This window comes from Zootoca vivipara, chromosome 2 (genome assembly GCF_965207765.1).
Source record: "Zootoca vivipara chromosome 2, rZooViv2.hap1.1, whole genome shotgun sequence".
Classification (NCBI taxonomy): domain Eukaryota; kingdom Metazoa; phylum Chordata; class Lepidosauria; order Squamata; family Lacertidae; genus Zootoca; species Zootoca vivipara.
The window spans coordinates 47353717-47371079 of NC_142584.1; the positions used below are offsets into that span (position 1 = coordinate 47353717).

General features: G+C 44.7%; 1 protein-coding gene and 1 long non-coding RNA gene across 3 annotated transcripts in view; one reads left to right on the forward strand and one right to left on the reverse strand.

The window, feature by feature from the left end:
• PPARGC1B (PPARG coactivator 1 beta) overlaps window positions 1–14646 on the reverse strand; it is a 107694-nt gene extending 93048 nt beyond the window's left edge. For both annotated transcript variants that reach the window (XM_035105241.3, XM_035105240.3), the window contains exon 1: window positions 14514–14646. In XM_035105241.3, coding sequence (XP_034961132.3) covers window positions 14514–14597 — 84 coding nt within the window. In that variant the 5' untranslated portion in view covers window positions 14598–14646. The remainder of the gene's footprint in view (window positions 1–14513) is intronic.
• A 177-nt stretch (window positions 14647–14823) lies between these two features.
• Window positions 14824–17363, forward strand: part of LOC132591735 (uncharacterized) — a 52944-nt gene continuing 50404 nt past the window's right edge. The window contains exon 1 of the long non-coding RNA XR_009557161.2: window positions 14824–15672. This is a non-coding gene — a long non-coding RNA (uncharacterized LOC132591735). The remainder of the gene's footprint in view (window positions 15673–17363) is intronic.

Here is a 17363-nt window from a genome sequence, read left to right on the forward strand (position 1 = left end):
TCAATGTAGTTCAATAGTACTGATATGTGATGCTGCTGGGTACAAATAACTCGAAAGTCAGTGTCACAACCAACCAGCAGAGGAACTCTCCATTCACTCACAGGTATGCCTTCCCTGGCATTTCGAGGGCCTTTTTCGGTTGCTACTACCACTAAACCATTCAGCCAAACAGCTGAAGGACGTAACAGCCACAAGCAGCCTTGGGAAGCCATCCCTAACTAATGGAAATAGCACCCATTGGTTTGCCTTTCTATTGCAGGCTTTTAAAGGGCAAACTGCAGATTTCCCTCCCTCCCCTCCATTAAATGAGCTGAATGTATTCTTAATGTACTCGGTGTACCAAATATCAGGGCAGTGAAGGGCACGCGCCTTGCCTTGTTTTCCTCCCATCCCCAAATGTCACACCTGCTGTGTACCCTGGAATTCATCATTCTGAGGTGTCACCACCACTCTTTCCTTTGCAACCCCGGCTGAATACAGAACCTGCTCACAAGAAGGCAGGATGCTTTTAATCACATGGCAGAGTTGTGCAAGGTGTATTATTTAACATGATTGTTTTATGTTCACAAAAGCAACTGCTGCTTATGGGACTCCAAATACATGTAGATTTTCTGGGAGGATGGGGGCTGCACAGAACTGCAGTTTACCTTTCTAACAGTTTGTTTTACTATCCTATTCATTTCAGTCCTATCTCTGAATGCTAATCAGTGTTAGGTAAAAAGAATAAAGAGAGCAATTCCAAGTAAATCAAGGCCAGGCATTCTAAAAGTGAAGGTGGATCGTAGTGCACTCTGGTAAATCAAAGTGCCTGAGACACTTGGATGACAAAAGGAGATGTGCCAATAAAATCCTGCAAAGGTTTTTTTAATATATATATATATATATATATATATATATATATATATATACTCTGAGCCAGGCATCCCCAAACTTCGGCCCTCCAGATGTTTTGGACTACAATTCCCATCTTCCCCGACCACTGGTCCTGTTAGCTAGGGATCATGGGAGTTGTAGGCCAAAACATCTGGAGGGCCGCAGTTTTGGGGTGCCTGCTCTGGGCCTTTAAGGGCCAAAAAACAAAATGAGCACTGTTCAAATTAGGTGTGGTGTAATGTAAAAGCCAGATGATTGAAGAAGAGTTGATTGAAGAAGAGTTTTGGATTGAAAGCCAGAACAACTGAAAGATGTGTCCTAGAGAAATCCAGACGATAAAAAGAAAAGAAAAAAGATGGTTTGGAGGGACTAGTGCAAAGATTATGAAGCTCTGCGACGTAGGGAGAAGGCTGGTTATACTTGATTCAGGGGTCACCTAACGGACCTCCAAGTGAGAGAATACAAATATCACTGACATCAACCCATATACTGAGAACCTGTGCTGCAAATATAGGGTAACTACATGCTACCCAGATAAATTAATAATACTGCAGCCAGCTTGCCCTTTGGTGGCACACCAAGTTAATAATGGAGGTGGAAATCTAATCCAGTTCTCCTCCAAGTCTAATGGTCTTGAATCCAGTTCCTCAGTTTGGTGAGCAGTCTCTCTCTCTCTCTCTCTCTCTCTCTCTCTGTGTGTGTGTGTGTGTGTGTGTCCAACAAATAGGCAATATACTGCAACGTAACACTGATGGGAAGAGAAACTGTGAGCTACAACAGCTAAATCCAGGTACAAATGCCATAATAAGATTGAGAGTTAGTGACTGTGTACCTGAAGCTGCAGTTAGCTTACCGGACAGCCTGTGCCGTGTGCCCCTGCCTCTTGCTGTGTGAGTAAACAGATCCTCTCAGGCACACACACGAATTTGTGGTAATGCAGAGCCCTCTGGCAACACTAAATTCAAACATGATATCACTAGTGAGGTAAGTATATCCATAGCAGCTATTGGGATGAGAGACGCCAACATCTCTAAAACCTTGTCCCGGAAGTAGGAGCAATGAACAGATGAAGATGCTTTCAGTTCAAGTCTCCAAACATACCTGAACGAGGAATGGACTGAAGGGGAAGGGGAACAGTAGTGAATAATTTATTGTAATACATGCAGACAGAGGAGAAAGCTAAACCACAAGGAATCGGTCGGAATGTTTGAAATGTTTCCTTTTAGACCTTTCCGGGTGATACTCAAATTGCTTCAGGGCATTCCTATTCTTCTACAAGCATAGAAACAGTTTTCCTTCTAAATGAAACAGTATTACCCTCTGTTCTAATGCACTGATGGTGATGGTGATAGTGGGGTTGTTCTCTCAACCACCCATAATAAATAATTTAAACCATGGCTGCCACTAGGAAAGACTCCACTGCAAACAAACCATTCACAACAGATAAACAACAGAATTCGCTTCTCCAGTATGTGGTGATTGCCACCTACTTAGATGGCTTTTTAAAGGAGGATTAGAAATTCATAGAGGGTGAGGTTGCTAATGGGGACTAGTCATGATGGAACAGAGGCACCATATCTCCGAAAACCCAAATTATTGGGGAGCTATATGGAAAGAAGGCTTTTGCCCTCATGCCTTGCTTGTGGGCTTTTCAAAGGTTGACCACTATGGGAAGCAGGATGCTGGACTAGATAGGCCTTTGGTCTTATCCAGCAGGGCTTTTCTTATAGATGAGCAGTTGGCTAGCTTTCAATGTGCATACCTGCCCCGCCACCATTCCATCATATGCCCCAACATTAAATGAAATATAATTGCAACACATAATGAACTCAATCTACAGCTAAGGTTTGCAGAAGGGGTGGGGTGCAGATGAATCAACACTAATGTCTCCTGCATGTTATCACTAACTTAGATAAGTGGTGCCACTTCCTAGCATTTATACCACAAGAACTGCTAGCGTAGAATAAATCCAATCAACCCGCAGACAACCATCCACTTCTACCTTGGTGGTTGCTGATTTATTCAGATTCCGAACTGGGACAAAGTCCATCCAAGCTAGCTTGGATGTTAGCCAAACAATCCTCAATCACACTCTTGTTTCACCAGCGCCTTCTTTGCTAAACCCACTTCAGAAATGGATTCTCCAGCCAGCGATCATCCTATCTCTAAGCCACACTTTGGGAGGGGAAAGGGGAGTGAAGTTGAAAAATAAGTGGTTTTCTTGCAGTTCTGAAACCTGACAGTCTTGCATTGACCTGGACATGGCATTAATGTTCTTGCAACCCCAAGATAGAACTCTTCAGATGTTGCTTTTTTGAGCACCAATACTGATACCTGTACCAAACATTACATCATTCACCTGACTGGCCAGATTGTTTACTGCTGACTGCAAGTAAGAGATAGCTTAGAATAGGGGTAGGCTGACTTCATGACTGTCAGATCTATTTTGTTTTTAGCAGAACCAGAGTCACATGCGAAAGACATAGAAATAAAGAAGAGGGTGCCTCTGAGAACATTCAGAGTCCAGGAATCGGTTTTCAGTGCCAGAACTGACTAGGCACACAGCCCTTCCACATACATGTCCCCACCCTCACCCCACAGTTAGTTTTCTTCATTTCAGCAAGGGAAAGCCTTTTGTAGTTGCTACTATCTTGGAAACTCTTGTCATTCTACTGCAAGTCTCCCAGTGATCTAACCTCTGCCCACCTCTGACCTGCAAAAACTCAAAAACTTATCTATAAGAAAATACAACGTTCATTTTCTGATTCTGACACCGAATCTCACCCTGCTTGTATAATGTCACAGCAGTTGAATGTGTGTTGTTGGCACCAATTCTGATGAGGAGAAAAGGAATCTCCATCACTGGAGCTTTTTAAAACAAATACTGCAAGCTAAAGGGGCAACTGTCAATCAGCTTTGTATTTCTTAAAATATCTAGTATGGCCCTACAGCTGGGGCAGTGACAGCAGGGGGGGAAGACAGGACAGAAGTATGCATTCATTGATGAATTTCAGTCTCCATTAATCATTTACATTTACGGACTTGAGATGCTTCAAATTATCACTGTGCCCAGGATATCATTTAGAGTCAAAAGCTAGGAGTGGTTTCACCAACCACTCCATCAGACAAGAAACCCTGCAGTCCATTCTTTGGGATTTGAATCTGTTGTCTGCAGCCATAGTTGGCAGAGTCTGTGGTGGCTCATTTTCTGTCAAGTGCAGGCAGTTGGGAACACCCTGCAACATTACTCCTGGGGTCTCTGTTACTTCACAGAGCAATTCCCATGTGCTGAGTTTGACAGGAAAGCTGCAAATGATTTCACACAAAATAACCTACCGATCATCTCCACCTCCTTGCAATAACTGTGGTCAGGCAAGAATGACAGTGCCGTGGGAAAGCCTTTAAGGACCAGGATAGGTAATCTGGCACTTTGTTATCTGACTATTAATATTTTAAATTAATATGTGTTTTTTTTCTTTCTTTTGCAAATGCTGCTGCTGGTGTACCGAGATTGGCAGCACAGGATTAAGCTGTGCATAAAGGAAAGGAGACACATTCCAACCAGTTCATGGAAAGACTTTCCACAGTTATTCTCCTAGGGCATAATCCACCAGACAGTTCTCCTGCACAAGCCCCACTGAAATGAATAGGAGCCATGAAAGGGCACTGTGAGTGACTTTTGCCTAGGCAGGTGACTTCGGCCTTCCTATAGAAGGCATCATTTGCCCTTGGCAAGTCAGCTAATCAAGACCACAATGATTAACCAAAAGGAATCTGCCCTCATGCCTAAAGTACACATTCACCTACTAAGTTTTCAGCATGGCTGGAGGTTCTATTTCCCTTTCTCTTTCACTGTGAAATGCTTGAATTCCAGGAGAATCAATAGCTGCTACCCAAAAAAGGTAAAATTTGAAATTTAGCCTAGTTGCAGCTAAAATCTCTCTTGATCAGCAGAAAGGGACCCAACTGAAGGCCAATTCATTGAGCTATTTTATTATCCCATGGAATTTCCAGTGTTAACCACATTTAACACCACATTTAAAAGGATAATCAAGAACATATGAAGGTGTCATATATTTTTAGTCCCAGTGGTCCATCCAGTCCAGTATCATCTACTGTTTGATGCAACCAGTTGGTCTCCCTCCATCTCTTAGAAGGGCGTTTTATCCTCTGTGGTGGGTCTTCCCTGAAAGCAAGAAGCAGCAGGAATCAGAATAACTTCAATGGCTTCCAGAAGTTGCTTTCCATTTTTAAAAAGGCCATTGGACTATATATATACACACCTGCATGGAACATGCACTGGATTGTACTGAGGTATGATTTTGGGCCTATTCTTACAGTGCTCATATTGTAAGTGAAGTGGGTAACATATGTCCTAATGAATGAGCAGTTTGGGGGGGTATTTTGTCTATTGTTCATACAGAAACGTGTTTTTTTTTTAATGTTGGTTGCATTATTTATTTGAATGTTATGACTTTGTAAATCAATGAATTAATAATAGCAATTTAATTTTGATTTTAAAACAAAGATATTTAAAAAGCTGAATTGAATTTCACGACCAGCTCATATATTATCTCAGGGCTGGATTTAGGTTTGATGAGGCCCTAAGCTACTGAAGGTAATAGGGCCCTTTATATGTCCAGCTGTCCTTTGTCCAAATTGTCGCTTTTTTGTGTTGAATATATGCTATATGGTAATTCATGGGCTGTTTACCCTTATTCTGCTTTCTTTTCACAGGGTCTCCGGCATACCTAGTGCATCCCAGGGAGATGCATTCATGTTCTTGATGTTCTTGATGTTGCTGTTTAGAAGGAGTGGTAGTCAACAGATTTTTACTCAGAATAATATGATGATACAATTGCATCACACCATTATCCTCCCCTCACTCATCAAGCAAACATTCTAATTAATTCAAGTGGGCCCCCACAGATAAAATGAGGCATCCAATGTATTTCATCAAATTGTTTCTTTTCAAGTGGCCCAGAGTTGTATTAAAAACTTTTTAACTATAAATAATATAATATTTTATTGAACAGATAACTTCCTCTGCTTATGTATTTATTTATCCTATTAAAAAAACCAAGAAAAAATATTTCAAAAAAGAAGACAATAAATGAATTCTTACACACCATTGTTAATCCAGTGCAAAGGGATTTACTAGACAGAAGGGGAGCTGTTATACAAAAAGTTACAATCCTTTCTTAATCACACAGAGACCATAATGGCAACCAGGTATTTCCTGGAGGCTCCATACATATCAGCAAAATATTTGAAGGTGCCCTTCAGGGCTTTACAGCCCAATCCCCTCTGGCATGTTTACTCAGAAGGAAGCACTATGAGTTCAGTAGTGGTTACCCCTCCCTGGCACGTATATTTTTGGTCAACAATAACACACTCTCACATACTTGCATATAGTCCCAAAGACTTCAGAAGGGTACCTGATAAGAAACTTCTTTGACGGTTGGCAAGTAAAAAGGGTGCCCTTGGTGGCAGACACAAGGCCACCTTGAGAGCCTGCCTAGCTTGAACTTGTGCATACAGTGGTACCTTGGTTCTCAAATGCCTTAGTTCTCAAACGCCTTGGTTCCCAAACAACGAAAACCCGGACGTATGTGTTCCGGTTTTCGAACGTTTTCGGAAGCCGAACGTCTGATGCAGCTGTCGGCTATTGTTTCCAGGGCGCCTGGACCAATCAGAAGCTGCACCTTGGTTTTCGAACATTTCGGAAGTCCAACAGACTTCCAGAATGAATTAAGTTTGGTGCTTTTGTTTTTGCTATTTCTTTTGCGTTTTTGAGGCTTTTTCAGTTAATTTATTTTTATGACTGTGTGGAACCCATTTAAGCTATTGATTGATTGATTGTGTGACTGCGTAAATGAATAAAAGCCTCCCATCCGAACGATGACTATCATCAGTGCAGGTAAGAAAAAAAATTAATATAATTTTTTATCATCTACAATACTGTCTTATTTATTTTATAGTACAGTACATTGATTATTGCTTTCGTTTTATGAATCAATGGCCTCGTTAGATAGTAAAATTCATGTTAAATTGCTATTTTAGGGGTTGTTTTTAAAAGTCTGGAACTGATTAATCTGTTTTGCATTACTTTCTATGGGGAAGCATGCCTTGGTTTTGGAACGCTTTGGTTTTGGAACGGACTTCTGGAATGATTAAGTTTGAGAACCAAGGTACCACTGTATTTACCTGAAGTAAATACAATTTTACTCCATGCAACATAATCCACTCCAGTGTAATTCTTTCATTTTGCTATTAATGGCAGTTTCCCAATGGATCCTCAGTCCTACATAACTGCAATTCTGAACTCTTGTGCTCTATTCCTGACTGTTTCCTGACTCAGACGTAGGTCCAACTGATTTCAATGGGATTTGCTTTTTAGTGCTTAGGAATGAAGCTTTAGAACAAAGAAAGGTGAAGTGGCAGTAGCAGTATAACATCTCTCTCACACACACAATCTGAAAGAGAATCTGAGCTGTCTAACCTAGGGGGTTTACTTGCAAGAAAGTCTCCTTTCCCAGGCTTCTCATTGGCTGAACTGCAGGCAGCACATTCATAATTTTCAGAGGCAACATGGTAGGCAGGGGGATAGGGAGGAAATGGGAAAATATCTTAATTAAAAGAAAATGGCCCTCCACTCATGTTACTGCCAAGGCTGGAGGCTCATATTTTACGTTAAGCCATCTTTTATTGCTCCCCTGAGCACCAAAATAAAAACACATAGCACTGTCCAGTCTCAACAGGAATGTAGGAGAGCTATCATTTCAACATTGTCAATGCTTTACCTCCTCCCAATATAGTACACAGGGAGCTGACAAATCCTCCTACTACACACCACCTCTTACTTCATGCATCTCTTAACAATGGTTTGGTACAGCAGTTTTGAGAGCATGCTCAGCTCCTTCAGCTTCCCAATCCAGTACATGGAAAGCAGTAGACTTTCACTAAAATAGAGGAGAGAGTGAAGATCTGCAACTGGCTTTGGAGCTGGGGTAGCTACTCTGTGACCCTCCAGATGTTGCAGAGCTACAACACCCATCATCACTGGTCATGATGGCTAGAGAGAGTTGACAGTCCAATAGCATCCAAAGGTCAAATAGATCTGGAGGCCCTACTTTAGAGAAATACAAGCATTCCTATCTTAAATTTACAGAGCATCCATTAAAATGTAGTCTGGGATTCTGCCAAATATATCATGATTCTGCAAAACGGTAACAAGGCCTTTGCACAACATAGCCTCCAACTCCTCTTGCTTCTTACCTATTCCTCCATCATCTGCAGCATGTAAAAAAAAACTGATCTCTCTTTGGAAATACACTAAATAATGAAATAAAGGGACCTATGAAAAGGTGGACATCTGTGCAACACCCAGGTCCTACTCGTGTAGCAGTATGAAGGTGAATTGAAAGAAACTTTAGACCAGGCATCCCCAAACTTCGGCCCTCCAGATGTTTTGGACTACAATTCCCATCTTCCCTGACCACTGGTCCTGTTAGCTAGGGATCATGGGAGTTGTAGGCCAAAACATCTGGAGGGGATGCCTCCTTTAGACCTTGAGTAAGACAATGCTCATGATCAATTTTATCCACTCCTGGGCCAAATATTCAAGGCCCCTTTCGTCTCTGAGGACCCACTCTGACATATGTAGTCCACATGTATGAGTTCATGAGATGACTGCCGAAAATCAACTACCTGTACAAAAACATTAAGATAGGATTGGCTCAATACAATCTTGGAAGTGGCGTGTTTTGGCAATGGAAAATACTGTACTCAGAATCACCTGCTTATAAAGCTGCAGAAGAACTAATGGATCCTCCTCAGTGTTAGCAGCACTACACTATACCCCAACAGTCCCTTCGAGCAGGTGTGACATATTCCATAGAGAACCCAATTTGCCAAGAATAAGGGAAAAGCCATTCACTGCCATGAATGTCTGCCACAAACAGCAGTGCCAAGAGCTAACTCTGAGACTGGCTGGCTGGCTGACATTTTGAGTGGCTTAGAATGCTTCTCCACACACCCACAACTGCCAGAAAAACCACCTTATTCTGCCAGGCAAACACAAGGAATTTAAGTGCTATAGGAGAGTTGCCACTGTGTGGATTGAAGCCACAGAACCAAAAACATGCAGGTGGATTTTCCCCACTCGATCTGTTGTCTGTGGCCAGCTACCTTATGTGAATGTTCCTTGTGCTTCGCTTTCCCCCTATTTAGCCCCATGTATTGGTTTCTAAGTCAATGTGTCTGTGGCTCCCTAGAGAACAGTTGTCAGTTGATAGACACTAATGCAGGCAGTCAAGTACAACTGCGTGCATCACTGTCCAGATTTCAAGAAGTTACATACGATGTGCTTCTGGATCTATGAGTCTATGAAACTGTCAGTCACTGTAGTTGCATACTCCAGACTATAAATACAGTGTGTAGTATGTCATTTGTGTCAATCAGCTCTTAACCAAAAGCTATCTGGACTATGTGCCATATTTGGTGCTTTTCTCTCAGCAGAAAGGCCCAGAAGCAAAAACTCAATGAAAACTACCCAGTATTATTCCTCTGGGGAATCATGGGTTAGAAAGGTCTGGAATGGCTGTGTCTATGGTGAAAAATTACTCCTGGCTGCTGCCTACACTGTGAATAAGCCGGGAGTCCAGTCTACATAGCTGTCTGGCACTAAATTCACACCTTTTTGAGTGGGATCTGTACAGGAAAAGCAATTTAGATCACGTTTCACTTAAAATATAATGCCACAAAAAATACATTATTTCCAGAGCTTATGTATCCTAACCTCTTGCCTTCTCATATCAACATGATTTCTGCCATGCACTCAAGCCCACACACATACAATTAGAAACAAATCCCTTTGATTGCACAAGAATACACATCCATGTAAATCTGTGTAGAATTGTTTCCTTAGGCCACTCAGAAGGCTCATTATACCATTATACCAATGGTTCATTATACCATTTCAGAATGCAGGTGAGGATGGAAAGTTTCCCACTTTGTCCAAAGTTAGTTTGTCAGGGAGAAGGCTATGAGAAAACATTGACATGCCAGCTCTTTCTTTTTTTCCTTTTTTTTGAAGGCAGAGCATTTTTGGAATGAGGGATATTCAGAAATGCGACCCATTGCCTGCAATCTAAAGCGATACAGTTTAGAAAGGACTCTAAATGCACAATTCTTCTGACTATATAATTCATCTCTCTGTTTCAATCCATTGCTGACACTTACCAAAGCAAATAAAGCAGTGTTAATAAAAAAGAAGCTTATCATTTCCATGTGAAATAAACATGCAAACAACAAAAACAAACAAGGCTACCATCATCACCCACAAATGACCAAGGTCATGTATGTTGGTCACAAATGTTGGTGTGAACAAGTCTATGCAGCGTTTGAGCATCCCTGAGGTGGTGGTGTGATGGCTTCACTAAATGTCCGTTCAAGACAGTAAAACCTGAATCAGGTAAGTGAGAACTATCCTACCACTCCTCTTCTCTCCATTACGCCACTGAGGTTCACAAGACAGTGGATGTGCAGCAGGGCAAAATATAGAGTTCACCTCTTCAAACAGAGTGTGCTGGCCAGGTACTCAAAGGACACTTGCATGTTGTTCTACCAAGAAACCTCTCCCTTGTACTGTCAAGGAAAACAATACCCATGCTTTCCCCCTATTTAACGGGTAGAGAAACAGGCATTCAAAGCAATAGCTCTTGTCAGCCAAAAGGATCATTATGCAGATCTATGAAATAGATGGAAGTATGCATGCGTCTGAAAGAAGACAAACCATTTTGTTTTGGTCAATAACAGTTTACATCTCCAACCATTAATTAACTGAGCTGTTAACAAGATGCTGAGAAAATCAAGTGGAAATATTGCCCCGGGAAGCTTGAAGCCAGCGGCCTGTGTTATCATGATGGTTATTTTTCCTTCAACAAATGAAAAAACAGAAAAGTCTAACTGCTTTCTTGCTCGTCTACAGAGGCAGAAAAGTATATGCTAGTAACTCCTGATACCTTCCAACGCCTGGTGAATTAACAACAATGGCCACAAACTTGAAATAAGTAGCTCAGAATGCATCATGCTGCCTTGCACATAAATCATACATTTCATACTGCTGCACAATAACTCCGTTTTGATGAAAAATCAGACTGCAGAAGAAAAGGCCTTTAATCTCTATCTGTTGCAATGCAGTCGTTTTGTGAAACATCCTTTCCCTCAATACATAACAGCTATCAATGTGAATATAAAACCAAGGCAAATCAGGTTAACATTTCATTGCACCTTTTTCTCAAGATGCCTTTAGTTGTGCTTGGACCGGGCTCTGATTTACCTGTACAATGAAATTCATAGCATCATGACATGAATTTCTGCAATGCTGCTGCAAAGAGAGGAAGGGGGAAGGGGGTTCTCCATAATATATGATGACAAGAGCTGAAATCCTTCAGGGTCTCTGAAAGAAATGGATAATATTCATTATCCCATAGCCTCCTGACATTTTAGCCTCTTAAGAATAATCTGATCCTGTGTTGGAACATAGGGGGCTTTGCAGAATCAGCTTTTAGATTTCATTGAGAACTCAGCAGCCCAGCTGTAAGAAGAGGCTAGTACTGTTGAGTAGTAATGGGAAGAGACGTCAGAGGCAAGCCTAGGAACCACCTCCCGCTTATAGTTACAAAAGAAGCATGTGACAGAAGCCAAGGCTGGAGCCTTTGCTGCTGTTTCATCAGAGGTTAAGGTGGAAGTACAAAGCACACTTACAACTTTTTCCTTTTCAAGGCAATCACATGCCACTCTGATTTACTCCAGACTTTAACCCTTGCATGCATGCAGAGGAGAAAGAGTAATCCAAAGATAAATGCCCTTCCAACCAATACAGTGGGACCAACAGCAGCAAGCAAAGATCAGCCCACCACCAAGTATTATGAATGTAATCAGTTTATATATCATATATTAGCAACAATGCTGCCTATGTATGGATAGCTGCTCACACAACAGAGTTGGTGAAGATATTTCTGGACATTTTCACTCGCGTGTCTATTCATGCCCAATAAACAAGGGCATGCCTCCCTCCAATTACATTTGCAAATATTTTTTTATGAGGCGAGATGTCTCACTTCTCCTGACCCCCACAAAGTAAGCAATACTTTAGGTTCTGCTTTTTCAATATGGAGAGATATAGAGAAAGGCAACCAGAGTATTTTATACACTCCCCATAACATTTTCTCCCAAGGTTTTCCCCCCACTCCTCTCAGAAGCAAACAAGTGTTTTATTGATCCAGCAGTTTCCTAATCCCCCCAACATCCCATAAATAAATTTTTGCACAGTGGTGGTGGAGCAGACAGACCCTGCTTACAAAATATTCTGCCCTTAGTTCTTTAAACAAGCTGTCAGCATCTCCTACTTGATTCTTAGAAAAATTCCCCTTGCCAACATGTCCCATGACAAACCGGTAAGCTCTAGCACTGGCTCTGGAACGGAGGTGCTCAAACTACACGAGTCTGGGCTGGAGCAGGTCCAGCCTAGTTCTGTCTGGCACATAAACACACAAGAGGCTAGGGGAAAATCAGGATGATCGAGAGCAGGGCACTGCTGCTTGTTTGGAGCCCAAACACAGCAGACTTCGCTCTGTTCTCCTTAAATGAATAAACTCAAGGAAGCGAAGGGAGTGGGGGAGGAATGTGCCATGTCCCAAATCAAAGCCGTTTAGTAATCTTTATGAGGAGAGAGCAAAACAAAAAACAGGAGGGCAACGGGAGGTAGTGGAATCGTAACCATGGAAAACTCTTTGCGATTGCAACAGGCTCCTGGCTTGAGAGGTGCATGATGGTCTCGCAGCATATCGGCTCCACAGTCCCTCGCTCACTCCTCCCCATGGAAAAGAATGCAGCCGGCTGCCTTTCCAGCAGGCACCCGCTCGTGATCAGCCGACGGCTGCCAAGAAACCCTTAATCTGATTTTAACATGTAGCCCAGTCCAAAGAGACAGGGATCTGCAAAGTTGCTTATTTGTAGCAACTCAGACCCCCCCCCCTCCATTCCAGCGCGCGCGCGCTTCTTCTCTCGCCCCCACTCCAAAGCTGCAGGTATATAGCGAGCAACCCACATGACTCACGCGCGCAACCAAGAAATTAGAGCTCCCACCAGCAAATCTCAAGGACAGCGCAACGGGAGGGGGGGGGAAATCCAGCACCCATTTATTCCAGCTGCCCCACAGTCAAGCTGAACTGCTGAGTCCTGCCTTCATACATTGTAGAAAGGGGAGGAAAGCAACAGCCGCACTTCCAGAGAACATGCCGGGAGAAAGAGGGGTGTGTGAATTAAATACACACTGGAAAGAATAACGGCTCTTTACTGTCCCGTTCATTGCACCCCAACCTCTCTCGTCCTAACAACATCCAGGAGAAAAAATAACCCCGAAGAGAAAATTGTAGGCAATTCTTTATTTTTATTTTGCAGAGAGGGGAGGGAGGCTCTGCAGCTCCAACCGGGAGACGCTGCAAAAGCCAGGCAGCTTGCTTGTTATCTGGGGCAGCGGCAGAGCAGCGTGACCCACTAGTCCACGTGCCAGTGGTGCTGAAAAGTGTTCCGGCTGCTCGAGTTTCTTCTGTTCATTCCCCAGCAATAAGCGGGGGTTGGGGGGTGGGCTACCCGCAACTGAAGCTTCGCCGTAGGAACACACTACGTCTTCCTTCCGCCGGATCCTCTGTAAGTGCTGCATGGAGAGGAGCAGCACACGCCGCCCTCCAGGGCAATCGGCTGCTTTTGCTACTCAGCCGGGGCTGTGCTCCATCTGCAAGCTCCCTCCCCACGCTCCTCCATTCTGTCTGGTGTCTGGAGGAATCCCGGCTCATAGAGCCGCACAGATCCAGGCTCCGCGCGCTGGAATCTGTCAGAACAGCCGTGCATCTAGCTCTGTTCCATTTTCCGCTGTCGGGGCATGAAGCGGAACAAGGAAGGGATTCGCTACAGAGAAATCAAAAGTCCTTACACACACGCATTTCCCGCTCTCTGAAATATGCAAAGTGCCTCGTAGATCTAAGTAGGCTATAATGCTTTTCCCGCCCGCCTCCCCACTCTTGTGCACGGCTGTTCTGTGGGGTCTTATGTCCCAGGCTTCCAAGTTGTGTCTGAGCGAGCGAGCGCGAGCGCGCACACACACCCCGGTTCCTTCCCGGAGCCCTAAATTCTATGCAGAGTGGATGCGGCGTCCTTGTGATCCCCAAACCCAAGTGCATGCCAGAACGGAAATCTTTGCGTTTCGAGCTCCCCGGTACATGACGGGTCTGGGTCCCGCGTCCCCCATTTTTCGTGGTGCATGACAGATCCGGGATCTATTACCCCCCCCCCCGCGATTCCTTGAAATGTAACAGATCTGAGTCCCATTTACAGTTTTACACGGCATTTGGGGGGGGGGTAGAGAGAGAGAGAGAGAGATGCCGGTGCACGGTGGCTCTGGGGTCCCTGCACGCCGAGACACCAGTCTCCCTCTGCTCCAGACTCAGCGCCCCCCGGTCCCCTGTCTCCGCCGTGCACGGGAGCCCCCGCTGCCCCTGTTCGGAGATTGCGAGAACCAGACCGGCCGGGAGTGCGCCTGGAGGAGGCTGGGCTGCAGCGCCCGGAGCCCGTACCTGGCTGTCGGCGAGATAGTTGAAGACGAAGGAGGAGAGCTCTTCGTCCAGAAGCGCGCTGCAGTCCGGCCCCGACTCCGCCATCTTCCAGCTCCTCCGGCAACGGCACGAAACAGCATGCGGCAACAGCCACCACGAGCAGCAGTCAGGAGCCAGCCGAGCCGGGCGGCAGGGCGGGGCCTGGAGCCCGCCGGTTGGGAATGGGAGGAGCCCCGGCAGCGGGAGGCTCGGCTGGGTTGGGCTTCGGCGGAGGCGCGGCGCAGGAAGAGGAGGGGAGCGGCTGCCGCGACGCCGCCGCTTTCGCGGGCTTCGTTCTGGGAGAGACGCCGAGGGAGAGGAAGGGTTCGCGCGGGCCGAGAGTCGCGCTCGCAAGTGAGGCGGTGCGTTGAGCTCGCTTAAAAGGCTCGCCCCCCCCCGGGCCCGTGTCCTGTGTTAAGCATTAAGCAGTGAAGGCCCTTTTACATTTTGGTCGGTGGCGGGCGGGGAGGACTTCATTTCTATATCCTTCTTCCCTTAACCCTCACTTGATGTGGCGGGGCTTAAGCCACGGATCATGCTACCTGATCCGGAGCTTGAGGTGGTTACCTGTTGCTGAGAGCGGGGGGGGGTGGATTTTGCGCATGCTCCCCACCACCACTAAAGAAAACTCGGTCCCGCTTCTTATTGCTTCGTGTATTCCAGAGCACGGCTGTAATTGACGCGGAGAGAAACCCGAGGAGGAGTACAAGTACAACCCCACTCCCCCCCCCTTTTACTTCAGTTTCCTCTTCAGCCCATTCAGTGTGCGGCCTTTAAATTGCTGCCCCTATTCAAGGACTTCCTTTGGCCTCCCGCTTCTTTGGACTAGACACAGAAATAAGAGGGCAGAAATAATGCTATGCTATATAACCACGTTAATGACGCTTCGGCAAGTTGAGGTTCTTTTTCCTTCACTTCGGCTGAACAGGTCGACTCAGCATGCACATTCAAACGTTAAAGCCTTTGCTTGGTTCTTGCAACCCCTTGCCAGTGCCCCCGCCCCGCCCGCCCGCCACAGATGAGGTAGTAATCCCCACCTACGCACCAGAGATGTGGGAGCTAAACCAGCCAATCTACTCTTCCAAGTGGGGGTTCGCATCCCGCCGGCTCACTTGGCCAGGAACAAGCATCTGTTACTGGGGTAAGTCAAAAGCAATCAGGTGTGATATTAGCCGGCTTGCTGTGCGGCATGAACAGAAGATCTCCATGTTCATGGGGAAATGGAACATTTGGGTAGACCTGCTGGGCACTTTGTTCCTGAAGTTGATGTGAAAGCTAAATCTGCAGGTAATGCTGCTCTACAGACTCTCCCATTACCTCAGCACAATGCCTTCTGCCCACCCACCCACCCACCCTACTTCCCATCCCACTAACTCCTTTTGAAAGGCTTGCTGAGCTGACACATTGTGGTTCTTGGGTGTGGAATTTGCACAGCAGCTGTCATTCGCTCCTCTCAATCAATAACATGAAAAGGGAACACAATAGTCAGAGAGAGAGAGAAAAATCATACATGCTGCTTTGGGCCAGCCAGCAGCCACATGTAATTTGTATGCCCTGGACCAGGCATAGACAGGTTTCAAGCTTGTCTGATCTGTTTTGTTTTGTTCTAGAACTCCAAGATCTACCAGCCAGAGCCAGGTGCAAAAGACATACCGTAGATTTAGAATTAAAAACAAACAACCAAGTGCCTCTAAGCCTTACAAATTTGTTTACAGAACCAAAATTGAACCGATGCAACATGCTAGAAGTGGCATGGAGAAAGTAGATAGAGAAAAGAAATCTGTCTTATAACATTAGAACTCATGGGCATCCAATGAAATTCAAAGTTGGAAGATTCAGGACGGACAAAAGCACATACAGGCAACAACCATTTTGCACTTGTTCAGCAGGCGTAAAATGGTTGTTGCCTGCAACCCAGAAGTGGCCAGTAAAGGGGGCAGGACGAGGTGGGCTTACACCCGCTCCACCGATATGCGGGGGTTGCCTGTAGTTGAACTTTAGAATTCACTCTGACTAGAGGCAGTGGTGGGTGGCCACCAAGTTGGATGATTTTAAAAGAGGATTAGACAACTTCATGGGGGTTAGCAGTGGCTCCCAACCCTAATGGCCGTGTTCCATCTCTGCTGTTGGAAGCAGTATGCTTCTGAATACAGCTGCTGGAAACCGCTTACGGGTTTTCCATAGGTGGCCACTGTGAAAACAGGATGCTGGACAAGGTGGGCCACTTGCCTGGTCCATCTGACTCTTTTGCGCTCACAGTCCTTTCATACAAGTCCATTCATATTTGTAGCCTAATTTAGGAGGAAAGGTTTTCTTCTTGCTCTTGGACAACTAAGAGTTGGAAACTTACTGATGTACAGCAAATCACTCAGAGATCTAACAGGAGACCTGCATCTACCTTCTCCCCGGCCCTGTCCTATATGTCATTTCAGTAGCCTCAGAACTAAGCTACCGGTATACTACTCAGTGCTATTTCATTATTTTATTTCTTATATTTTTCCTTCCGTTCTCACCATAGGAGCTGAGGGCAGCAAACAACAAAGTACAGTAAAACAACACCATTAAAAACAAAATAATAACCTGGTTTTTTAAAAAAATATATATATACATATACTAAAAACAATTTAAAATATTTTTAAAATAGTTGCATACCCTCGGAGCTAATACTTTTAAGGTATTACAGTGTCAGCCACAAAATGCTTGGGTGAACAGGAATGTTTTAAAATTCTGCAGTAATGCTAACCATGAGGGAAGCAGATGCATCTGACCAGGGAAGGCATTCCACAAACGGGGAACCACCACTGAGAAGGCTCTGTCATGAGTCCTCATCAC